Source organism: Leuciscus leuciscus, assembly GCF_965113295.1.
Source record: "Leuciscus leuciscus genome assembly, chromosome: 3".
Taxonomy (NCBI): domain Eukaryota; kingdom Metazoa; phylum Chordata; class Actinopteri; order Cypriniformes; family Leuciscidae; genus Leuciscus; species Leuciscus leuciscus.
Window position 1 is genome coordinate 37,132,792 of NC_138727.1, and position 27,388 is coordinate 37,160,179.

The following is a 27,388-nucleotide window of genomic DNA, read 5'->3' on the forward strand; positions in this document are numbered from 1 at the left end:
TTATTTATTTTTTTTACTATAAAAAAAAGGTTTATTAGTTCAAGAAAAGAATGACAGGATGTTTGTTCAGTTTGAGTTCTGCTTTGTACACGTGTTGTACAGTGCAGAAAGAGTTTGAACTCCTTTAACGGACAATCATTATTAAAATTAAAATAAAACAGTTCCAGTGACACCTCAGTATCTTTTCCACTGAATCCACAGACAAAATGAAATCATCAATCCATTGTCATCTTCACCGTGTAAGAGCGCACCATGGGGGAGGAGGGCAAGAGTGATTTTCCCCAGCTTTACCAAGCCACTTCCATCAAAACATTTCATGAACATGGGAGAGACAAGGAAAAACACTACAACAGTAATCTATATTCTTGCCCATAATGATCCGAAACTTCAGAATAGTAACTTTGTCCTCACAGTATCAACCTGAGGCTTAAGATCACACAGCATTGTGGGTAATTGATTTTATATGTACGAAATGAGTTGAGTTTACAGGATCTTACAGAGGTCATGTAGTTCATTTAAGTGCATGTAATTTAACAGGTCCATTCATAAATTAAAGAACTGGTCGACATTTAAGGTTCCTCTTTTTTTTTTTACACCCAGTACGAAGGTCACAGCCTGTATAATTACAAACTTAACAACAACTAAAATATATATAATAATGAAAATGGACCAGATGTGTCTATTTTCTTGAAATCTGGAGACTTTGAAGTAAAAAAAAAAAAGGGAACTAGAAGAAAAAAAAATCTCAATGGACATAAATATTACCAAAAACGTAAACACAAACAAATCTTTACAAAAACAAAACAAAAAACTAGTATTCACACATTAACTAAACAACTGAAAAGGAAGCACAACAGACCTGCGACCTTGTGCTACTGACAGGTACACTGTAAAACCACTAGACAGTCGATTGTGAGTGACTGAAATCATTTGGCCATGACACTGAAATAGGTTATTCTATAAACAATTTCCCTGTTAAATGAGTTTCTTACAGAGCGCCAGAAGAGTTCTGAGTAGCCCTATTAATAAACTGTCTCTTGACGCAGCAACCAAATAACATGAACTTTCCCAAAGTCTGCAAGGTCAGATGTTGGAGCTTCGTCTCCCTCTTGTGGCCCCTAGCGAAGGCCTCAGGCGTGGGTCCCGGGACTTATAATGCTCGTTGAAGTCCAGACGGAAACTGAGGAACTGAAGACTCTCATCAGAGCAGGTCATTAGCAGCCGCAGGAACTCCTGCACTATGCCCTAAAGGACAACAGAAATAAAGGTGGCGTTATATCAAGGGCTGGAGCTTCAGACAGTTAAGTATAAAATGTCATGTGACGTGATAAAGTGATCATTTCTAGCTCTTGGTATCTTACCAGCCACCCAAGGACGACGGATGACATTTATCTGTAAGCTAATAATGTTACACTAAATATACTGTGAATTGTCCCTGAACGAATAAATAATTTAAATTAATTAAGCAGTGTATGATATAATCCTTATTAATCAATATTAGCAGTTTTGAAATTATCGGTATTGGTTTGCATTGAAAGCCGATAATACCACGGCTTATTTTTGTCAGGTTTTAAACATTTATTCTTCTATTTTAATATTCATTAACATTTTTAACCTAATATAAACTCCACTGTAATATATGCAAATGACTATATAATACATTAATACTACATTATAATTACATCAATACAATTTACAATTACAATCCAGTACAACTAACCAAACTTTTCATTCCAGTAATCTTTTCAGGGCTTATCTGTCTCCATTTCAAATAATAAACCATTTTTTGTGTCAGGTTTCAAAAGGTTTTCAAAAATATGTATCTTTTTTTACATAAATTAATATAAAATATAATTATGTCATAAACATTATTTATAACAACTATAAACTCAAATGTAATAAATGCTTCTTTTTTTTTTTTTACAAGCATTATATTTTTAAATAAATAAATAAATATATATATATATATATATATTTTTTTTTAAACAGATTGATAATACAAAATAATAATTTTAAAAAAATCAGTAATTATAAAAACATAATGGTGTACTGTGCAAAGAGACAAAAAAAAAAGTTACATCCACACATTTACATGAAAACTCTGATTAATAATGAAATCTGGGGATATTCCTATGATTTCCGTTTCATATGTCTAATATTTCAACAAGAATACAATGAGAAAAATAATTAATGTATTCTGATGACATGTATATTACAAGAATATTACAATAGCTCTAAAGCAAATATATTTTCGAAAATCAAGAGTCAACCAGAATATGGGCTTTAATCAGAAAATCATGTGATCAATATCCACATGACATTAAAATCTAGCATGAAATGTGGTGAGTACAGACCATTTAGTGTTTGAGCATTGCATATGTAGTGTGGATCAGCATAAAATGCTCTACTAAACACCATTAAGCATGTTCGCTCACTCATACCTGCTGGTGCAGCACTTTTTCCACGCATGCCATGCATGAGATGCTATGGGTTTATTGGGCGAGCACATTAAAGTGTATGAAAGGCTGTGTGGAGTACCTGATAGAAGTGTGTGAGTAATCTGAGCTGAGAGCACATTTTTGGTATGGTGTCTTTAAACTCCTGCACACGTCTGTTCTCCTCTGCCTCCTGCTCTGCTGTTACACCCCACTCGCCCTGAAATACACAGAAACAGAGCTAGAAACAAACACTCTGGCACTCTTTTCACCTTTGTTTACTTTCACAGTAATTTAGCTGACACCAAAGAAGAAGAAAAAAAAAGAAAAGAAAAAAAATCAATGCCAATAAAAAATAAACACTGTCCCTGTAAAAGGAGCATCCACTCTGCTGTTGACCTACACATTTGCTAATGGCCACTTTCCAGAGTCAATTAAAAGAGTGGATTATAATTCTTATTTTGAGTGCTGGACACTCCGAACATGTGACTTAACCATTAGGAATGCTCTGGCCTATAAGAAGCTTTGCTTTTTTTGAGCAATGGTCACCTTTGTTTTTGAGCATTTGAGATCTGTAAAATGTTTAACATCATTTATTTGACCAAAAATAAAGTAATTTCGAGACAATTTTATTAGAACTAAAAATAACTGTTTTCTATTTTAATCAGGGTTTGAAATTAATGCCAAATGCGGGTAAAAAATCAAATGTGGCGGGTAACGCTGTCAAATCACTTCGTTTACTATGTTTACTCACTTTGCTGGGGAAGTTCGTGTAAGCCAAATCTGCACGAATTTAGCGCAAATACTCAACTCGTCAGTCATTGTGATCTATTAAATATATATATAGATCACAATGCAAAGATTAAAAAGATTAAAAAGCGTTTGGTTAATTCATTCATTCATAAATTCATTCATTCATTCATACACATACATACATATATATAAGCTGTGACGTAGTAACTCTGATTAATTTGTTGTTCTTTTTTGTTGGCTAGTAGAAGTCCTGAATGGCCGGTAACTTAAAAATGTTGCCGCCAAATTGGCCGGTGGGTGAAAAAGTTAAATTCAGACCCTGATTGTAATGTATTGTAAAATGCAATTTTTTCCTGTGTTGTCAAAGCTGAATTTTCAGCATCATTACTCCAGTCGTCAGTGTCACATGATCCTTCAGAAATCATTATATGATGACTTGCTGCTCAAGATAACATTTCTTATTATTATAAATGTTGAAAACAATTTTTTTGTGGAAACTTATACATTTATTCCAGATTCTTTGATGAATAGAAAGTTTAAAAGAAAAGTATTTATTTGAAATTAGGCACCTTTGATCACTTTAATGTGTCCTTGATGGGAAAAAAGTATTAGTTTCTTAAAAGCACAAATTAAAAAATTGCCTGCAATTTCTCGTTTTTGTATAATTCTCTATACGGTGTATATTTGTTTACAGTTTTGCACTTCCAATAGAAATCTTTGGTGCAAGGCCTTCTAAAGGTTTAAAAATAGTAATGTGAAGTTCATATTTTTGTTAAAGTACTTTAGTTCTTTCATAGATAATGATAATAGATGCACAAAAATGTGCATTATTTGAGCTGTAAGGCCAGTTTCATGGCTAATAAGAAATATTTATGGCTGATAATGTACTCATTCCACCTTGACCATGAATTTTGAATTCTGCATACAGCGAAAAGCAATGATAGCAATATCTTCATCATTTTAACTTGCATTTAATGTGTAAAAAAGCACTTTTTTTTCTTTCTCTCTGTACATACCATCTCTACTCTCTGTCTCTTCTTGTCCTCGAATTGGACGCGTAGCTGCAGCTCTTCTAGAGCGGAGCGGTACAGTGTGTCCTGAGCATTCTGGAACTCAATGATCTGATCAAACACCGCGCGCAACTGATTCAACAGAGACTGCGCACACACACAAAGGACAACAGAGTTACAGAAATGAGCACAAGTACGAGGGATCATCATTAGTGCGCAATCACCCTGTGTAAGTGCATCGTACCCTGTTGTTCACATCCAGCAGGCAGCGAGAAATGATGGTGTCCAGAAAAACATCATGAGCCGCTATAATGTGATCCAGATCCTGAGCCTGCTGGACCTTATTCCACAACTCATCCCAAGAGCATTCCAACACCTACAGTAACCCATGCACAATACAATGAATAATACAGCTCCACTGTTTGAAAAAGACAAACATACAGAGGGACGTACCTCAAATGTGATATAATACTGCATCTGATGGATGAAGTGAACCATCTCGGAAGCGAGAACATGACATTGGTGCAGTACGCCAGAGAGCTCTGTGCAAATACACAACGGACATCTCAACTGTCTGCTGAGAAAGGTAGATCTCACAAAAAATGTAGGTTGGTTCAAAAACATCTAACAGAATGAAACCCGCACTCACCCGGCATGCTCTTCAGCAGTTTGGCGTTACACATTTGACCCTTCCAGATGTCGGTGAGGATGTACTCCATTCTTTTAGCCCTCCACAGGAAGTTGAACACACGCAGGTAGTGGCTCATACACTCACGGGTGAACACCTGACGCAGGTATGACACACATTGTGGTTAGGGATGCACTGTTATAAACAAATCTTGCCCATAACGATATAACCATTAAACTAAGTCTGATATTGAAATTCTGTTCTAAAATTAAATCAATCATTTTAAATGCTACAAGTGAATTTAGGCATCAAAACATAATGGACAGTATGAGAAATGAATAGTTTACATTTAAAGGGTTAGTTCACCCAAAAATGAACATAGCCCTCATGTCATTCCAAAACTCAGAAGACTTTTGTTCATATTTGGAACACAAATGAAGATATTTTTAAAGAAATATCAGATTTCTGTTCCTCCATTGAAAGTCTCACCCAAAATTCTGATGCTTCAAAATGTTCCATCGTAAAATAAACCCATATAAATAGAGCGATTAAATCCACACTTGTGAAGAGACATGATCACTTAATAGAACAGATTTTAATTTAGGCTTTTATTCACATGTAAATATTGCTCAGCAAACATACATGGAGCACTCAGATACGGTAATCGGAAGCTCAAGCACGATTGCTTGACCCGCAAGAACCATTGAAATTCATTCTTGTGTCACACCAGCGCGTTTGAGCTTCCGCAAGAACTAATGATGTTTGTTCTCACGCGTCAAGTATGAACGGCCAAGCTTCCGTTTAACATATTTGAGTGTTTACTGATCAATGTTTATATTCGAATAAAAGCCTATATTAAATCTGTTCATCATATTAAGTGGATCGTGTCTCTTCAGAAGACTTTGATTAAACCACTCGAACCACTATGGATTTATTTTACGATCCCTTTATGAAAGCTTTTAAGCATTTTATGTGAATAGACTTTCAATGGACACACAGAAATCTCTCAGATTTCACTGAAAAAATCTTAATTTGTGTTACAAAGATGAACAAAAGTCTTATGGGTTTGGAAACGCATGAGGGTGAGTAATTAATGACAGAATTTTCTTTTTGGGTGAACTAACCCTTTAACACACAACCCCAAACCTGCAAACTATTTCCGCATTCCGGGTGGAACGTAAGGATATAAAATAGTCAAAACCAAATATTTTTCAAATGAAAACCATATTGTATCTGATGAATAACTTCTCATTATACCATGGTCTGTCTAAATACTTGAGTCTGATTGGCTGGAAGGTGTGCAATAAAACTGTTTAATGCACAGGTAGTTCCAAGTCAGTTTAATCACCATTCTATATTAAAGCGCTGTTTTCATTGAAGCACACACACACATCACTGGTACACACGGAAATCGCACATATATTCAGGAGCACAGAAACTTATCAACGCTGCCCCGTGACTTTTAGTAATAAAATAGCTTCGCTACTGAATCACTGTATTAAATTTCTCAGCAACGAGGGGGTCACATCGCTACTTCGAAGTAAGTAAACTCTCAGCTTCATTGTTAATGGAGAGAGAGAGAGAGAGAGAGAGAGAGAGAGAGAGAGAGAGAGAGAGAGAGAGAGAGAGACACTGAACAGAAGCAGGTAAGCATCTCTCATCTCTCTCTCTCTCTCAATAATTAATTCAAATAAATGCTATAATTCATTCATTCATAATCTTACCGTTCTACTTTATCTCTGTCTCTGAAGAAAATAACCGTAAATTTAACCCATTTGGCAAATGACCATGGTATAAGCAGGATAATCCACAGCTAGCTGAAATTATTAAGCGATTAATAATTAAACGATTTTAATGCACTCCGCTTCGCACAAGCGGTTCTTTGCCTCCACACCGTGCATTAAAATAATTTAATGCACAGCTAGCCGTGGATTTTCCCTTACTTAATGGATGCTGAATCTTATAAATCAATGCTGCAATAAATGTATCATCTTGGTTCACTGAAATTGATTGCCGATTCTTGAATGGGCCTTGGTCAGGGTCATGAGTCATGACTACACCTCTGCTAAAAACAATACAATATCTCTTCCAGACCAAAAATGACCCGAATTAGTTATAGGTTAACATTAATTAAAATATTAGTGTTATATTATTTGAGCAGTAGATTATGACAAAATGCATCTCAGTGGGCTAGAACAATCTTGCTGGGTGCATACGGTGTGTGCGGACTTCAGCTGCCTGTGTTGATGATGAAAATTTAGCCACAAACTTACCGTGGCAATGGGCCCCTCTACATGATAATCCAAACTGAAGACGTCCCAACCAGTGTCCCCAGGAGAAACCTAGACAAAACAGGACACCAGACCCACAATCAGTGATACACAATTATGTAGTGATATTTGCCATCAGATATTTGTTTATTTGGCTCAGTTTCTTCTCAGTACCTCCAGTAGCCGGACATCAAGCCTCTTTAGTATCTCAGGACTGTCAAACTGGGCATTGGTTGCCCTGACAGCGGTCTCCAGGATACCGGTTAGATTGTGTTGGTAAAGAGTGGTGGCAGCCCTCACCAACTCTGGCCTGAGAGAAAGCAAGAGATAAAGAGAGATGGATGACTCTAAGAATAAATGTCCTTACTAGAGGAGAAAGAACGGTTATAAATCAACGATGAAATCAGGCACATTCATGTCAAGCTACACAAACAAACTTACTTGAGAAGGTCCATGAGGTGTCGGATGAAGTCTCCCTGGCCCAGCAGAAGGTATCTCCTCATGGCCTGAAGATGTTCCAGCAGTTGGTAGTTCTTATTCAGCACATCCAAAAGATACTTACTGGTCTCAAAATATGCAGCATCAATCTTACTCTGAAAGGCCCCTTCCAGATCAGTGAACAATTCTGTCGCTGAGAAAGATATACAGGGTGTTAAATGAAAGCAAGAGCATGAGAGAAAAAAAAAGAAAAGAGAAGAAGAATGAAGAAAAAGTCAAGAGGAAAAATGAGGCAGAAGAAGAAAGACCCTTATGAAAATATAGTATTCTGGCAAATCCTTGCAGCAAAAAATTTGCCAGATATTTATTACAAGCTTATATTTCCCATGCAAATTAGCAGGGTTATGATTTTTTAAAATGTAGAAAATAGACAAAACTCATTTTAGATAGTAATAAATAGTGTTGTCACGATACTGGAATTTCGATACGATACTTTGAAAAATATCGATATTCGATACCACAGGGAAAAACGGTCATATGGTGTGTTCATATAGGATCGTATAGATCGTATTTACGAGTTGAACGTACTTGAACACCACCACAATCCCATAAATACCAGTGGGGAGCTCGGGGTTTTCTCTAACCCCCGATCTTTACGAGTTGTGGGCGTGTCACTGAGAAACATGGCGGAATACCACAATACTTAGGTATTTAGCAGTGATATTGTCAGGCTTTTCTATTTACAGCGCAGTAAGCTAATTGCCTGCACAGAATATGATGGCATTACAATATAACAATGCAACATGTAACGATAAAAACAGTGCTTTAAGTTTTTCAGGTAGGTCTAACAGTAGCATTCTGGTACAGAAATAGTCTTCATTGTAAAAATTAAATACAGGTTAATCCTTACAATTAAAGTTACCAAAGTTATTCAGTCCAGAACAGTGAGTGATTTTCTCTTCATCTTTTGTTGTCTGATGAACATTAATGACAGGTTTATTAGGCTGCTGTCACTTTAAGAGTGAATGGACAGATTCCAATATACTGTTACACACTAGGGGTGTAACAGTTTTAGATACGGTATGTGCGGTGTTAAAAAAGGACTACTGTCAAATAAAAATAAAGAATATAAGAACAAATAATCTAACAAGCAACAGCACAAATAAATCCAATAGAGCAAAGATTTTCAGGTAGGTCGAACATTAGTTTTCAGGTACAGAATTAGAATAATGTAATCAAATGTAAACATTTCATATTTGACCGTGTAAATTCAATCTAGAGCAGTGAGTGTTTTCCTTGTCTTTTGTTGTTTGATTAACATTAAAAACACAGACAGGAGGAATTTTAGGCTGCTGTCACTTTTAAGACAATGCCCGGATCCAAAATACTGATATTGTTGTCTGTCACACATGCGTTGTCTTTCACGACCGTATAAGTTCACCTTAGGCATAACAGACTATGTCAGCTAGGATACGCAAGACAGGCATGTTGACAATTCTTGTGTAAATTTTTCCATTCAAGCGTTTAAATTTGTCCAGAGAGAACTCAATATCTGAGCACTGTGTGCGCGCTTCGGATGAGAACACACACAGTCACACACAAACGATTTTATATATACGTCGTCAGATTTGAGATCAACCGCGGTGCAAGTGCGTTCCTAACCGTGGGCGGAGAACGGTACGGTTCGTTTTTTTAACTGAGAACCGTTAAACCCCTAATACACACGCGTTTTATTTCTCAACTGTTTACATTCACTTAAGACAAAGGACATTTTGACATAATTTCATCCCCTGGTTTCACAGAAAAGGCTTAAGTGTAGTCCCAGACTAAAATGGAAGTTTTAAGCTGTTTTAAATGAAAGCTCGTCTCAAGACGCACACCAGTAATGTTTCTTTCTGAGGCACGTTTATAAAAGATGCTAAAATGCCCTAATTGAACTAACTAAAACAAAGCTTAGATTAAAAGTAAATTTTATAATGGTATTACAATAAAAAAAAATGTATACCAGGAAAATAGAAACTATATTAACCTTGGTTGTGACTAACTGTTTATAAAAGGTTTACAAAATGATGGTGAACTTGACTGCATTGTTTGTGCCAATAAATAATAATAAAAAAAAAAAACCTTTGCAAGGTTATACATGTAAAGATCAAACCACTTTTGATGAAAGAAAAAAAATAAACCAGACAAAGTCAATGCGGAGTAAGAAAGAGAAGGACAGAACACCAGAAAACAAAGAACCTTCTAGAATCACACTGAAGGACAGAGATGTACATTGGAGGCTAAGAGCATTGATTAGCCATGCTAGCAAAGACGTTAAATACAGCCAGCGTCGATATGGACAAATACAACACAGACAGGCGGTCAAAAACTGCACTTTCCTGCACAACAAATCAATCCTTCTCTCTCCTCTTTCTCCATCCCTCACTTTCAGCAGGATATTTAACTATTAGCTGCCATTATGGCCACAAATAATCGAATTAGCAAGCATAAACGCAGCTATTTTAAGCAACTACATTAGCGCTAGCTCACCATCTTTGGGAGAGTCGGTGGATTTGGAGGCGGGCATGATCTTTCCCGGCGGCGTCCTGTCGTGGCAAACCTGATGCAGGAAGTTGATGGATTTGCCAATGAGTAGCACCTGGAGAAGGGCAGAAAGGAAGAAAACACATCAGATGGAATCATTATTATATGCTCATTTCAATCTTAAGATGAATCACTGTTAGGTAATGTCTTGCATTAAACAATCAAACTGGGTTTTTGCTATTAATGAAGAAAATGTGAGTGTAGCTTGGCTGTAAAAGACACTTCCTTCCAAGTGTGTTCTGTGTGGTTGATATAGGTTAGGTGAAACATGAGGAAAGATGTGTTATAATATACTTTAAGCAATCAAATTTACAAACTTCACCTTGTGATTGATATATATATATTAAATTTATTAAAATAGATTTTGTTTTATAATACATATATGTATGTGTGTATATAATACATGTAAAATACATATTGTATATTTTATATAAATAAAATACAAAATATTGTACATCATACTTTTTACAAGTCAAGTGTATTATTATTTGGAATATTTTCAATGTGTAATTTTTATGAGTACCCACTTGAAACAACCTAGCACTTTGTGAAGAGCAAACCGCGTTTTATAATAAATATTAAAGCACAGACATCATATATTTATAAGAAATACATAACAATAATAATGTATATTTTATATAAATAAAATCAAAATGTTGCACATCATATTTTTCACAAGTGTAAAATTATTTGTAATATTTTCTAAACCCCCTAGCACTGCGGTTCTGCACGGGCAAACGCCACTCACATTTTCTTTAGAAAACATAAAAACCTTGTTCGTGCATGTCTCATTCCTCGATCAATAACACTGATGTTATGCCATCATGTGTAAAGTACATGATGTACTACCATGATATAAGTGCTGTACCTTCCTGGCTTGGTCCATTGTGATGAAGGACGGGATCATACTCTTCCTCAGAGAGTACTTGTCATGCCACAGTCTGTCCGTCTTCACTGTTGGGTCAGAGGCTACAAAGAACTGAACACACATTTTGATTGTCAGAAGGATTTCTTAACTTTTATTTTGTTTGATTTAAGAAAGTTATTTAGCTACGGCCTGTCCCACTCATACAGTCTCATAATGTTTACACTGATGAAACATCAGCTCCAAGACAAATAAATTACCTCCATCGACTGTTCAACTGGTCGCTGTAATGCAATGACCTTTCTGTGGTAATAATTACACAGACGGAGGCAATGAAAGTAGAAGAGTCAGTGCTTTCAACACGGCAACTATTAAAACGACTATTGCCGAGAATAACGATGGCGAGCGAAACGAGGAGCTCGTAAACCCTTGGACCAGGAAGAGAGTGTTTTCGATGGGTACATTAGTGATATAACCCTCTCTGTCACCTCCACCCTCAACACTGCTTACACTGGGAAAAAGCCTGTTACACTTCAGCAAGGGCGAGATTAAATCCTGTGATTACAGGCAAGAGCGTCTGATTGGTGCCCATGCGGAGGGGAAGCTGGGAGTTGATTGGGCGATAACTCTTCTACGCCCGGCGACTTCAGACTTAGTCAAGTGGGCATAGGCTAAGTAAAGAAAGATTCATTGACACTATTTGGTAATGGCGGAGGACAAGGAGAAGTAGATGTGAGAGTGATAGTGGGAGAAAGAGAGAGACAGAAGGCCGCAGAGGAAGTGGAAGGAGAAAGGCCCATTAGCGCAGCCTCATCCGTCCTCATCTGGGTGTCTGGGTGTAGGAGACTGGTTCACTGTGTCTGCAAAACTTAAATCACACTCAAGTGCAGCGGTTTTCTCCGACACTGGCCTGAGATCAGCTTCCATTATGTGGTGGAAATTTGTATTAAATTATTAACTTTGTATCAATTAAGTGGTATTTTTCACACCCCCACCAAGCAGACACAAAGTCCCTTAAGTAAGAACAAAAACCATCTAGTTGAAAATAATTAAGGCAATATATATATATGCCATAAAGAGAATTCTATAAAAATTTTTGTGTAACGAATCGTTCAACCAGTTTAAAATCAATTCGTTAAATCGGACCGTCTGTATTTTTAGTAATTGAAATAAAGCTGAAAAAGAGAGGCAAACTCTTACATCGCTAATGAAGTTATTTAATATCTGTTTTAACACTCTCCTACTTGAGACACGAGGCTAGTGATGATAAGCTAATGATACACTCTTCAGGACACTCAATGACTAAATTAAAAGTTAATTAAAATCGTTGCGATCATTGCTTCACTTAATTCTATTCTGCCAGCAAAATCATAGAGAATATATTGTGAATATTTAGGTGAAAGGCACAGAGTAAAGACTAGAGTACATAGGTTTGCAGTGTTGAAGTAACTACTCAAGTATTTAATTGCAGTCTGAGCAGACACAGAAAGTTCTAGCAAGGGTATCTGGGAGTGACTCTGCAAAGAAAAGCAGTGTCCTGACCTCATGGTACGTATCCTCCAGCTCCCCGTCATAGATCCAGCGATACAGGAAGTTGAGAATAGGGTGTGACACCAGACCAAGAATGTGCTGGATCAACGCTCTCATGTGGGGGTCACCCGTCTTTCCATACGCATGTACAGCTGTGGCCAGCTCTCCTCCTTTACGCCCTGTGACAGAAACCAGGCTGAGGCTGACATCTTTGTGCTAAATGCATCTTTTACGATGAAATATGATGTTAATGCTGAATATATTTTAAGTGTATTGTGTAACTTTTGAATGAGCTGCAGCTGTTTCATCACTAACCTTGGCAGTAATCCACCAGGGCGGCGAGTGTTTTCAGCCGAACCTTGGGGTCGTAGGTCCACACCAGCAGTCTCCTCAAAGTCAGAGTGCTGTCCACGCTCACGTTTACACCCTGATCATCTTCCACCTGGAGCTAAACACACACACGCACTCTACCGTTACCTCTTTTTCACGGAAATAGTGCTGGTTCTCATACTTATTACTGACATATATAGTAAGATGCTTTTAATGCAAGTCAGAAAGCTGCAGTCCGTAACTTATTTGGGTTAAAATTATCCCAAATATTTTTTTTGAGCAAGTACATAACCAGCCAGTGTTCAAAACTATCTGCTTGCCTTAGCTTGATTCAAAATGGTAAGCTTATAATAATGTTTTTAATTCCAGTGGTCTTTGCATCATTACGTCACATCTGTACACATAAAGAAGAGTCTCGGCTAGTAGGCTATGTTGCGTGTGAGGATGTTGGAGGTGGAGATTTATAGCCTTTTCTCGCAGCACTTGATATAATTAAACTTATCAATTTGATGGCGGATCCAGAAAGGTTCAAACGACACCAGTGACAACTGGAGATTCACTCGTTGTAAAATGCAAAAGACTTCGGAGTGGCAACCGAAAAAGAGAGACTGCAACCGGGCCCCATGTGAAAACAAGGATAATATCGGAAGGGCATTAAATGTAGTCACGCAATGCTGATGTTGTTAACAAAGAACAAAGTAAAATTTGCACGGTTTGACGTGATATGATAAGCGATCGTTAGATTTAATCAGCGCAATTTACCGCAATGCTTTTTTCCCCTTTGGTAAGAACAAAAGTAAATGTTACTTGTTCGGATGACATTTTCCGGTAAAAATTCTTATGTTGGTCATACTTCCAAAAAGTAGAATCTGTGATTCTGAATGACAGGATCCACACCGGCTCGGTGACTGACAGCCGCACATTCTCCTCAAAACATTAATTCATCCGCGCTGTGCCGTGCCGAGGCACAACTCACGTAAAGTGGATAATTCCGCGAATAACTGCAATTGCAGATTTCGAACAGAGATGGCGACAAAGACAAAAAACTACGGACTGCAGCTTTAAGTACAATTCATTTTTATTTCAGATTGGGTATGTATATATTGGCTGGAGCTCACCATGAAACAAAACTGACAATACTTCTTTTTTAATGGAATATTGCAGTATTTATTGTAAACGATTTATCTTCTGTGCATATCATTATTATTTTTTTATTGAATTCATGTGCCCTCATAATCTTTCAGCAAAATAACTTCCCCTGCCTCTTGCTGTGACATCTCATATCTTCTCTGATGACGTTTACTGGTGTGAGGGCGGGGCGACCTGTCACTCACATGACATCACAGCAATAGCAAACCACAACCATCCAATCAATTCACGATGGACAAAATCATGTCCCGCCCTACATTTTTCTTGCAGTTTCACTCGGATATACTAGCCTGGTAATACCAAACTCTGCTACTTCGCTTTGCTTCGTAGACGGAGTCTGGAAGGGCATAATTGAAAAGCGTTTTCTTTCTCGCGGGGGGGGGGGCGCTTGTCTGAAGTTTAAAATCATTGGTTACCCGTAAGCCAATCACATAACGTTTGGTTATGACGTGTGTTATGCGCTGGCTCAGCCGCATCTAACTTCCACTGTAAACACATGTATGATGCGAAAACAAAACCATAGAGCGAAATACCGGAGTGAACATGGCTGTGAACGACTTTTGCAGATTATGTGAAGTAAATCTACGCATCCACGGTACAATCAGCGTCTACATCACGGCTCTCAGCCCGCCTTCTGTTCGTTGATTGGCCGGCTGTTTTGAGGCCGGAGGAAAACTGATAGACAGGTCGCTATCTCAGACTGAGTACTGAAGCGAACTGAAATTGAGCGGAAGTACGAAGTCTGACGTAGTCAGGCTGCGGATATACGTCACAACAGGGAAGAAAAGACTATCGCAACTTCTATTTCATGCCAACTATATTATCCTGCAGATTTCTCCAACAAAGAAGCAGCAGCAGAAAAGAGGCTTAATCAAATAAATATTTCATGGTCAGACACACATTCTCCTCTGCGCATTTGTCCCGGACTCACCTGTGCATGAAGTACAGACAGCAATCTGTAGTACTCCTTCAGCTCTTGATGCAGCGCAGCACAAAAACTCTGAGAACAAAGGGTGAGAGGAGACAACTAAATAAATACAATAGTCTTTACTTCTGATCATTTTAATGCATGCTTGCTAAACAAAAGTATTAACTTCTTTCAAATAAAGAATATAATCTAGCATTATAAGATCTGTGTACCAGTTAAGGATGTATATGATGTGTTCACTGTCAGTCACGTCACATTTCCTACCTGTCCGACAAGGCCAAAGGCTCGATCCAAGCTGTGGGAATCTGTGTATTTTCTAATTTTATTGTGGAGCCAGCCGAGCTCTGCCAGCCTGCTGCTAGTGTCTCTCAGAGACTTACACAGCGGAACCTACAAAGCAAAAAATGTTGGACCATGATCACATAATAATGGACTACAAGAAAAACAACTGACTGTATTCATCTTTTAAATATAAGTTAAATATCTGCAGTAGGAATGTGTGTGAAATCGAAGTCTGCTTTAATGTATTCTGCCTGTGAACCGGCCAGTCTGTAATCTGCCCATGTGACACTGTGGCAAAGACATTTCTATCAGTTTGAAGAAATGGCTTTAGCTAATCTCGACTGTTGCTTATTTTGGTCCTTTGTGGGCTACATCTGTTCCATTCAACACAAAAACTCTTTAATAGTGTTTAATAAAAGGCCCATTTAAGCCTTTGATCAAATGTTCAATTGGAAAGTTCACCAAGACTCCTTTAAAGCAAACTATTACAAAACAGACAACCAGTTCTTTTATATTTCTGATTCAAAGACAGATGAAGACAAAGAGGCTGCGACAAACCTCAGACTGAATACAATTAGGAAGAAATGATTCCTTTAGTTCAATATTCCAAGGGAAATGCAAAATATGAGCCCAACAAACAATGATCCATAGTAGGGCTGCAAGATAAATCGTTTTAGCATAGATTGATTTGTCTCGTAGTTGACTTGTGATTCGTACGTACGGACTATGAAATGTACGTGATTATCAGATTAATTGCAAAGTTGAACCATCATAGAGTAAAAGTTATCAATTGCACGTGTTTAAGGTCCTGTCAGTTTAAACATTCACGCGATTTTATGCCAATCGAGCGAAAGAAAACACGAAAGAGAGCTCATTACGGAACTTGCACGCTGTTTTTGTGCTTGAATGGATGCAAAATAATGTTAAAATACCCGTCCCGGCGAGTATCCTCGTAAACACAGTCACATATGGCTTACGTGAATGAAAGAAAATGATGCATATCATTATATTGGATCAGTGCATCAGTTCTTAAAGTGACAGCAGCCTAATATACCTGCTGCTGTCAGTCATTAATGTTAATCAAACAACAAAATACAAAGAGAAAATCACTTTTGTAGTATTAACAAAGATGAATTATATTTAATTTATACAGTGAAGACTATGCAGTGTTATTTACTATTGAAGTGTTATATTACTGTTAGACTTACCTGAAAAACAAATCACTGTTTATTTCATTTGTATCTTTGTTCTATTGTCTAATTCTTGTAATTTGTATATTATCTATGCAGATTCACTCCCCAACAAAATCATTCTAGAATGATTAATTCTTCCCAAATAGAGCTATTAAAGTCATCTGGTGAAACTTTTTCATCATATTGCAATGTATATATATATGGGGGTGGTGGTGGCGCAATGGATAAGACACATGCCTTTGGTGTGAGAGACCCGGGTTCGAATCCACTGTGAGACACCAATGTGTCCCTGAGCAAGACACTTAACCCCTAGTTGCTCCAGAGGCGTGCGACCTCTGACATATATAGCAATTGTAAGTCGCTTTGGATAAAAGCGTCAGCTAAATGAATAAATGTAAATGTAAATGTAAATATCGCAGAAAAACAAAATGTTGCAACCAGTTTTTCAAATATCGTGCAGCCCTAAACCATAGATTTGTTAAACTCGTGCTATTTGGGTAAATGTCCTCATATTAAGATTGATTCTATGCTTCATATAATAATGTAATGCATACAAATTGACATGGATATGGATATGGAGTTTGATTTTTAGGTTTTTATGAAATAAAGGCATTTATCTCCATCTGAGGTCTAACGTTTTGAACATATGTCACGTTCAAAACAAAACCGAACAGGTCTGGCCCATCAGAGTGCTTATTTATCCAGCATACCTCGCTGGACATAAAAAGCACATTGTTCTTTTCCAAACAAATGGATGCACCATTTTAAAAGTGTCACTTAAAAGGACACCTGATCGATGATTCCTGGTCAACGTCTGCCAGGAATGTAAAAAAAAGCCTGGGGAGCCTCTTGGCTCAAATGGATGGGCCACGTTAGTTATAGCCAGACGGCTGACGATGAGATCAATGCGTCTACATTTCCCAATATGCACTTACAAAAGTGATAACAGGTGACCCTACTTAAGTTTGTTTAATAAGAACTCACATACACATTACAAGTACTTTTATAAGAAGCGCTATGCTAGAACATTATGCTCATAATGACTTTCCAGCATCTCAGTCTGACATGTAAAGTGTTTGTAAGTGGGGAAATAAAGAAATGAAGAACTTAAAAAGCAAGAGAAAAAGTACTAGCCAATAAAATCTGAAACTTACACTTGCTTTGTTAAAAATACACAGTCGTTATGATGACTGAGTGATTTGATTTGCTGTTTATTGTGATTAAATAAAACTTTATAAGCTATTTATTTGTGGTGGCATTTAAATGTGTGGAAATTAAAACAATTGCTTAATAAGAACACAACAAGCAAATATTATGAGAATGTTCTCATAAAATAGCACATACTCCATTTCATAACAATTTTACAATGACCTTGCTACAGTGTTTCTTCATTTATCATTTTTGCTAATATATACTACCATTCAAAAGGCTGCATTAATTGACCAAAAAATATCATAAAAACAGTACTATTGTGAAATATTATTGCAGTTTATAATAGCCTAACTGTTTTCTATTTTAATATATTTTAAACTGTAATTTATTTCTGTGATGGCAAATCTGAATTTTCAGCATAATTACTCCAGTCTTCAGTGTCACATGATCCTTCAGAAATCATTCTAATATGATGATTTGCTGCTCAAGAAACATTTCTTATCTTATTTTGTGAAAACCATTATACATTCTTTTTCAGGATTTTTTGATGAAGACGGAAGTGAATCAATCAAAACCAACTTTAGCTGGACAAATAACTTTATTCTAGATCTTTATCCAAAACAATCTCTGTTACTGTAATTTCTTATTATCACTGTAAAGCTGCTTTGAAACGATCTATATTGTTAAAAGCGCTATATAAATGAAGGTGACTTGACGAGAAATTCCAAAAGAACAACATTTATTTGTAATAGAAATATTTTATCATTTGTAACAAAAGTATTCATTTATTTTTTAAACTAGCACGACTTGAAGCTGTAAATTTGCCAGGAGCTCTCAATGCGCCGAGTACCGTTCACAAATTTTCCTTTGATTGTTTAAGGTTGCTATGTAACGTACAGAAAGTTACTGTAGTTAACTGCCTGCATGTGAGCGAGTGAGCAATAAAAATCAAAGAGAGAGAAAGAAAAATAAAGACAGAACCATAATAAAAGAAAGATACAGCTAATAAAGCATCACCTTTGAATCAATTTTGTAGCAGTTTTCTGGGCTGCACATCTTGATGAACTTTCCGTCTATTCCCTGGAAAACATAAAGAATGTCTCGGACGAGAGCAGCCTCCCCGATCTCAGCTGGGCCAGAAGACAAGATAGAAAGAATTGTGGAGCAAAAAAAAAAGAATTTAAATGAAAGAGCTGTAAAGGTCATACTCATAAATCTGTCACAGAAAAAGGTGCTATGTGGCCGACTGCATCTTAAACACCTCTGAAATAGTGGAGAGATTTTTTTTCTCTATAAGAACGAAGAAAAATTTATTACAAAAGGCAATTAGCTATTCTAACTAGTCTTAAGCATTCTAAAAAAAAATTAGAAAAATTAAATATAGTATTACTCATCCAATTGTTTCCAGAACTGTTCATTTCCTTGAACAAAACCGTGATTGTTGCTGCAGACACTCACCGCTGCCGTCTCCATCCCGTCTCTGTCTTTGTGGGGGTCTGGGTGCCGGACTGGAAGAGGGTCCGCTGGTGGGACGAGGGGCGGCACCTGCCCCAGAGGGTGAACTGGACACTGGGAGAGTCCAGGCTAGACGAGACCCTCTCATAGACTCACCGACGGGCTGGGGTCCAGGTCTGAAAAACAAGCAGAAAATGACATACATGGCAAAAGTTTCCTATATAAATACACTCATGTTTGCCTGAAAACCTCTGCACTTCATGTAAAGGTGCTGTACGTAACTTTTTCACTCTACTAAAGCATAAAAATACCATAATATGTTTGCAACCATTGAAGAAACATGCTAAGTTCACATACGCGTTTCTCTGAAAAACACTTCTACAGCCAGTTATTTTTACTTTGAAATGTGCGTTTCCAGGCTGGAATGTTTGTTATTGTTTTGGTCTGTGATACTGTAAGTTGCCAATTTACAATTTTCATTGTACATTGTGCTCGTTCCTGTTGCGTGTGCTCAAACTGGTAACCCGTGTGAGTCTGAGAGTCTGAGGAGCAGGAGGCGGGAGAAACCACGATCTCCGATATCTTGAATTGGACTGCAATACCTATTTCCACCACTAGTTGTCATTCTTACCGACTGCACCTTTAACAGCTAAACTCTACAGAAGGTCAAACTCTAAGAAATTGGTCAGTATTTTTTTGTGCCTTTTTCACTACATAAATGTACCTCAAAATTTGTGTAATTTTACCTCTACATAAATTTATCCCAAACGTCATTGTCTTGAGATGCATCCTTGCTACCCATTAGCAATATCTGTGGGAATTCACTAATTACCTCGTAATGGTGAGCTTTAACAAATAATGACACTGAAGTACAGACACTTTAATGATGCTGTGGGTTCGATAGCTTTACTGTCAAATGGATCCAGCAATCAATTAATTCAGGGCTTGGAGTACATGGTCATCTTTAAAATATCTTAAGTGCTGCAGGCGCTAGACAGCTGTGTTAATAATAGATGAGCGTGTGGCAATTCATTTAAACATGCTACAAATACAATAGCTGAATTATTGGAAGAAAAATACTATTAAAAGGAGAGAGAGAAAAAACCCATTTGACTGTCACTGGGCTAAAGGACAACATGAAGCAAAATAAAGCACTTCAAATTCAATTTTATGAAACATAGGATGCTTCAACCGCAGGTTCATTGCTAATTTGCTACGTGACAACAGCCACTTAATGTAAATAAATCGTTTCAGTGAATTTAATGGGAGCAATATTAGTTGCTCATGACTAGTGTGTAGACAGACACTGAGCTTAAACAAAATATCAAACCAAGTAGCGCCAGCAAACAAATTTTGCTAGATCTTTTCTTAGAAATAGCTTCACTTTTTAGAGACCTTTTTGTAAATGTATAGTATGAAGCATGAAGCGAAAACCAGAAACAAAGAAATGGAACATTTCAAATGGATTGTAATAAAATTCTACCCATAAACAGACAATGATCTCTAAATGCTACATTTGCAAAAGATATCTGACTTGATACTTCACATCATATAAGCCCTGAAAAATGTATCTGGGTTTCCACAAGTGTTTCATCATTGATAATAAAAATAAATATTTATTGAGCAGCAATTCAGCATATTAGAATGATTTCTGAAGGATCATGTGACACTGAAGACTGGAGTAATGATGCTGAAAATTCAGCTTTACGTCACAGAAATAAATTACATTTTAAATGGGTCCTATTAAGCTCATTTACAGGTTCATCATTTTGCTTATGGAGTCTACTAGAATACATTTACATAATTTAATGTTAAAAAAAAAAATACAAAAAAATATTATAATTTACATTGTTGCAGCACCTGTTTTCATCCTCTGCCTGAATACTCTATTTTACTTTCGGTTTCTTTAAAGTCACCATGAAATCAAAAATTGACATTTACAGAATGTCGCAATGTTTATTAGAGGTTCAAGCGCGAAATCGCTCATAACTCCTAAACAGTAGGGCTGGGTACCGAGTTCGATACTTTTTAGGTACTGACCGAATTGCCTCAATACTATTGAGTATCGAAAAATGACTTCTTGTTCAGTACTAGATTTCGATACCTAAGGGGTAAAGATACCTAACACACACAAACCCTCCGCGCACATACTCATATGAGACGCGAGCGCACACACACACACACACACACACACACACACACACACACACACACACACACACACACACACACACACACACACACACACACACACACACACAATACCCTAAAGATGTGGAAAAGTCGATCAAAAGTGTGGCTACATTTCTCCAGGCTCGATGCCAACAGCGTGCGATGCAGTATTTGCGGTAAAATAATTGCTGCAAAGACCGGTACCACGACAGATATGATGAAGACCTTGACAGTGCACGGAGTAAACATAAGAGCAGAAAGTTGCTCCGTCTTCGACTGGTAAATGAAGAGATACCTTGCTGATCACTCTGACAGTGTTTATATTGCAATAATGACCTACTGAATGTACACTGCCGTTCAAAAATGTGCTGGTTAGTCAGAATTTTTTTTCCAGTAAGGATGCATTAAAGTGATCAAACATGACCGTAAAACGTGTAATGTTTCAAATAAATGCTGTTCTTATGAAATTTTTATTCATCAAAGAATCATGAAAAAATTTCATAGTTTCCAAAATATTAAGCAGCAAACTGTTTTCATATTTCTGAAGGATCATGTGACACTGAAGTAATGATTTTGAAAATTCAGCTTTGACATCACAGGAATAAATTCAATTTTGAAATATATTCAAATAAGATTTTAAATTGTAATACTATTTCACAATGTTACAAGTTTTACAGTATTTTTGATAAAACAAATTCAGCTTTGGTGAGCATGAGCTCTTTATAAAAAAAAATGTGTTCCTTTGTGCACTGGCTAAGGAGCATGAGTCAAACTGAAAAAATAAAACCAAAGTTTTTCTGAGGTAATGCGTTACGTAATCTTGTTAAAATGGATTTCATAAAATTGGTATCGAAAAAAGTATCGTTCAGGAACCGGTATCGAAATCAAGGTATCGGTATCGACATTTTTTGAACGATACCCAGCCCTACTAAACAGTTAGACATAGGCTCAATTCTTGGCTCGAGACGGACAAATGCATGCCTCGGATTCGATCGTTGCCCTGTCGGGCCATACGTAGAGCTATTACAAGGTAAAACAAAAAACTATATTTCAGTGATAAATGGCCTGAGAGTGCAAAATGTGGTCTTTTCCCTCTCTGATGTATGCATTTACAGGCTTGATAAAGTAATTATATGGTAAATTACCTGTATTGGCTGTAAATTGCCTTTTCTATCTATAATCTAAGTGGTTACATGCTCGCTAAATAAAACATCATACCTTTTTAAGCACTGGATATACATAACAATAGGGAAGAAAGGACTATCGCAGCTTCTGTTTCATGCTGACCTTAAAACCCGCCTTACGAAAAGCTCAATCTGCTCAGATTGGTCAGTCGGCCCCAGTCTTTGTGCTTAGCGCATGTGTCGGAAATGTAACGACCCTAACCATAACCCGTGAGTATCAGCTCCGGAGGCTTCATGACGCACTGTAAACACTATATGGCGTACGTTTTGCCGTATCAGTTCGAGTCAGTGTTCAATAATGACAGTCAAGAAGAACAAGCTGATCAACCCAAACCACCTTCACAAGCACGACTTGCCTCTCAAAACAGCCTCTCTTAGACATGGCGACAACAACCTTTTTTCCCATATGTCTTGGATTGGAATTATTAAAATGAGGGATATTGTGATGTGTATGTTACAGAAAGAGACATCAAGACTACAATCAAGGAGTTTGAGGGATTCAGAAACAGTGTTTACTTATATAGAGAATAACTCCATTTGAAATATGTAACTTTGCAGAGCTTTTTCATGCTCAAACAGCAACATTACACACCAAAGAAAGTTGAAAATAAGTTAAAAAAGCATAACTGAACCCCTCTAAAATATATTCAAATTGAAAGAGTTTTAATTTTAAATTGTAATAATATTTTATAGGGCTGTGTTCGATACATCGTCACATACTACTTGCCGATTCTGCTGAGGTGAAACGGTAGCGTGTGCATTGGTGTATTTAATTCACAATGGGTGTTGCAGCCATTCTGCATACATTTTGTCATTTCCCATTTGGAATAACTGGCTTCAAAGCAGATGCAACATATTATTTTTTATGTTATTTTTGTCCTTTTTGGAGCTTGACAGCTCATGGTCACTGTATTTCTGCATTTAACTCTTAAATTGCAAATCCATCGCTGCCACTCACCCGGTAAGCAGAGACGGAGGGGTCGGTCCAGGCCCGTTGATGGAGAACACTCCCATACTGCTGATGCCACTGGTGGCCATGCTGGAGTTATGGGCGGTGGCAGAGCGCTCTGGGTAGCTGAGCGGGAGGCTCTGGGGACGGGCGTAGTAGAACGGGGTGGAGTGGACATCACGGGGCAAAGCCTGGGCAAGCAGAGCTCCATAACTACACACCTGTGGACAGGAAAGAACATTACCTCTGCCCTTATACATAAAAGTCAAATGATTTTCATTATGTTATCGTGCAGTATCTGCAGAATAACTGGAGAAATATTTCATACAGGAACCCGGTTGGACGGCTTCCTTGGGTCTTCACAGAGGCTGAGCAGGAGGTATAAGATGGACCATCTATGTTTCAATATGCCCTGTTCACCAGACAACAAAATCAACAAGTGCACAAAACAATATGCAGTCCATGTATAATCTAATCTATGCATCATGTATGGAAATATTCTCAATATATTGTGGATACTGACCTGGGTCTGAAGCTTTCTGTGCAACTCAGAGAACAGGGCAGCATCTGCTTCCCGTCTTTGTTTCAACACTACAATAAATAGGCAAAAAAAATTTTTTTGAATCACACAAGCCTGAAATATTAAAGATTTGCCTGATGAGTTTAAGACCTGTTGAAAGATCCGATACAGATTATTTCATCTTCATATAATAACAACAAAAACATTAGCAGCATAATATATGAAATACCATAATAAATTAACTATAAATTAAATTATAAATAACAGGCAAACTAAACTGACAGTCTAATGTTTTCAAATAGGGAACATAAATAAATGACAAAGAAGTCTATCATCTTTGCATAAATATAATCATCGGTTTAAACTACAGCTTAAAATGAATGGCTATTAAAGGAGTAAAGACAACAAGTTCACTGGAATCATTTTACAGGGTTTGGAAAGCAACAAACAAAACCGTAATTACATCAGAGTCCATTTTAAATGGTGTTATCATCATAATTATTAATGTTTTTATCAGTCTAGATTATGAAATAACTGCCGACAGCACTATTTTTAGGGTTTTACCGTGAGTAGCGCATCTGCGGTCAATATGGCAACAAATGACATGCTCATCATCTCATAAACGCTCTCATTTGTCAACCAACACATTTTTGAACATGTTTATTGCTTGATGATTACATGCATCATTTTACGCCATGCAAACTTCTTCCTTTCTATGATGTACTGAAAATTCTGTAGAATTATTTTTTATAAATTTTAAGAATTGGTTCGGAAACATCAATTAGAATGGGTTGAAAATTATAAACAAATCACCATATACCATCATTTTCCTGTCAAAAAGTGCTTATGAATGTATAGCTGTTCATTTTTGTACAGAAACAATAATGTTTAATGCTACACTTTCTTTTTTTTCTTTTTCTTTTTTTATTGTTAAGCCCTGCACAGAATGATCTATGAACGCCACCTGAAATGATAATTGCTCTTGAATAAGGTGAGAGCAGGGTTTCGGATTACTCACGTTCTTTTTTAATTTTCTCAGACACCAGAAACTCATCCCGTTCAATTGTGGGTGCATAATTACTTCCGATGACCCTCACGGCGTACTGGAACTGATGAGCTACGTCAGCTGAGAAGATACACAAACAACAGGTGCATTCATAACTTAAGACTTTAAAAAAATGTAACACACAAAAGCGTTTTCATACATATTAGCAAGACACATTTCAGTTTAATAAAAGGATCCAAATAAGGATCAATGTCAAAATCTACTGTATATCAAGCATGAAATGGGTGTCTGGTTATGCATAAAGTCATTAGCTGATAGCAGGGATCATATTCCTGTAGGTCTGCTGTCTCTAACGTTACTTCTACTAGATCCACTGATGAGCAGCTCATGCCCTGGTGATCTGTTTGTGTCTGTTGTGAGATGTGTTCCTGCAGATCAGGGTTTGATTCACACATACTACTGAAATATGACAGCATCAGTGAGCTGATAACATATTAAATAAATAATGGCGTTGGGTGTGAACAGGTTTGAATCATCAGGGTCTTTATTGATCTAAAGGGCCATTTGAAACAGGGGCCCTGTATTAACCAGCATCTCCCTGATGTTTTGCCAACCTGTCCGCTTACAGCATCTCATCGGTGGAGGAGACCCTCCATCAAATTGTCTGTTTTCAACGAAACACCCCATATACTCATCGCTAACGTTACACATACCGATCATGTTACTAAGCAGCTGTGTGACAGTGATGTAAACGGTTGAGATCTGTTTCTTTACCTTCACTCTTGCCCGTGATCTTACAGCACAGACTCTGCAGAAGCACGTTGGGTGATTTCTGATCAAGAGCCGCCATTGTGCACTTATATATCCCCTCCCGTGCGAACAGAAGCGATCCGCGGCGTGCTTTTAACCGCTGTCGCTTTTAATACGGTGGGTTTCAGCTGGGAGCAACAGCAGCGCCATTTTAACGGAACCCGCCGAAAAGCGCCCACATCGGACAGTAAACGGAAAACACGGCAACGGTGCGCAGCGGAAAAACATCCGGCTGTAAAGTGAGACTCCGGAAAGCGTTCCACTCTACAAATGTTACCTAAGCGCAAAATTCATTTGCGTAAAAAAAACAAAAAACAAGTAATTTGGATATTAATGTTGTTGTTGTTGTTGTTGTTGTCTTTTACTAAACGCTGAAATGGGTAAATTACTATTTTTAATAAATGTATTCTGGTGCACAGGACTATAAACTTAAAAAAGTAACTCTGAATCTGCACTCACACATAAATTATATAAATAATTGTAGTGCTTTCAAATCGATCAAACGCGATTAATCGTATCTAACATAAAAGGTTGTAAATATATTCACACACACACACACACACACACACACACACACACACACACACACACACACACACACACACACACACACACACACACACACACACACACACACTCACTCAAATGTTTATGTTTGTGTATTAATCACAATTGATCGATTTGACAGCACTAATAATTATGAATGATGTAATATTATTTATTATTATAATGCGTATTCAATTTAATGAAGAAAAAAAGAACATGATGAAGAAATGTTTAGAGTAAAAAGAAAAGAAGAAATAGTTTACCTGAATTGATTTAAATAATATATTTGACTCCATTCATAAAAAAAAAAGTTGTCTTTTACTAAAAGATGTAAAGGGATAAATGACTAGCTTTGATAAACATATGAATTGTGCACAGGACGATAAACAGGTCCATAAATGAAAAAACATGATAATTTATATGAATATAAATGTAATATTGTTTATTATTATAACACTTACTAAATTATAATAATTGAATTGATTTGAATAAATACATATTTCTATGAACTCATAATAATAGCCCAATAATTTAGGTCAAGAATTATTATATAATATTATTAATTATTATTAATTGTTCTTGTTTTATTATTTATAGAAACATTATAAAAATATGGCTATATAAAACAACACATTTTATTCATAATTGTTTCAATATGAGAATTGAATTTTAATGATCTTATAATTTGTAAATGATGTCATATTTAGTATGGTAATTGTTTGCTTCCATTACTCTCCTCATTTGTAAGTCGCTTTGGATAAAAGCGTCTGCTAAATGATTGGAAATTATTAACAACATATTCCCCAAAAAAATGTAATTAAAAAAAATATATATTTCAGTCAGTCAGCACACAAAAAGTAGCCTAGATACATCTGAAATGCTTGAGTTTCTTTGATAAAGGGATATTTCACCCAAAAATGAAAACGTTGTCATCATTTACTCTCCCTAATGTTGTTCTAAACCTGTATGATTTTGGAATGAATGTTGAGTCTGAATGTTGGTAACCACACAGATGATGGCACCCATTGACTTCCATGTTGTTATTGTTTTTTCCTACTATGGAAGTCAATGGGTGCCGTCAACTGTTTGATTACCAACATACTTCAGGATATATTTTGTGTTCAACGAAAGAAAGAAACTCATTCAGGTTTGGAACAACTTGAGGCTGAGTAAAATCATTTTTGGGTGAACTCTCCC

The 27,388-nt window shown here is 36.9% G+C and overlaps 1 protein-coding gene across 1 annotated transcript; it reads right to left on the minus strand.

Annotated features, from left to right (window-relative positions):
- On the minus strand, positions 1-25,840 carry tubgcp3 (tubulin gamma complex component 3). The gene is made up of 22 exons (XM_082164721.1): positions 25,610-25,840; positions 24,848-24,955; positions 23,833-23,900; positions 23,638-23,721; positions 23,319-23,530; positions 19,008-19,180; positions 18,567-18,679; positions 15,187-15,312; positions 14,926-14,994; positions 12,831-12,963; positions 12,528-12,694; positions 10,989-11,099; positions 10,067-10,175; positions 7,538-7,727; positions 7,271-7,406; positions 7,100-7,168; positions 4,848-4,983; positions 4,652-4,740; positions 4,443-4,574; positions 4,205-4,345; positions 2,539-2,655; positions 1-1,245 (listed from the first exon to the last, which is right to left on the minus strand). Exons 1-22 carry the CDS (start codon positions 25,683-25,685, stop codon positions 1,084-1,086), a joined length of 2,721 nt encoding a protein of 906 aa, XP_082020847.1. The 5' UTR covers positions 25,686-25,840; the 3' UTR covers positions 1-1,083.
- Positions 25,841-27,388: the final 1,548 nt, after the last annotated feature.

What these genes read in the sequence shown, in the direction of transcription:
- tubgcp3 (XM_082164721.1), bottom strand. Translation starts at nt 25,685, where the DNA reads ATGGCGGCTCTTGATCAGAAATCACCCAACGTGCTTCTGCAGAGTCTG. An exon ending in AGCCGTCCAACCGGGTTCCT is followed by an intron (nt 23,531 to 23,637) that starts GTATGAAATATT and finishes TCCTGTCCACAG; the next exon opens with GTGTGTAGTTATGGAGCTCT. An exon ending in TACTCACACACTTCTATCAG is followed by an intron (nt 1,246 to 2,538) that starts GTACTCCACACA and finishes GTTGTCCTTTAG; the next exon opens with GGCATAGTGCAGGAGTTCCT.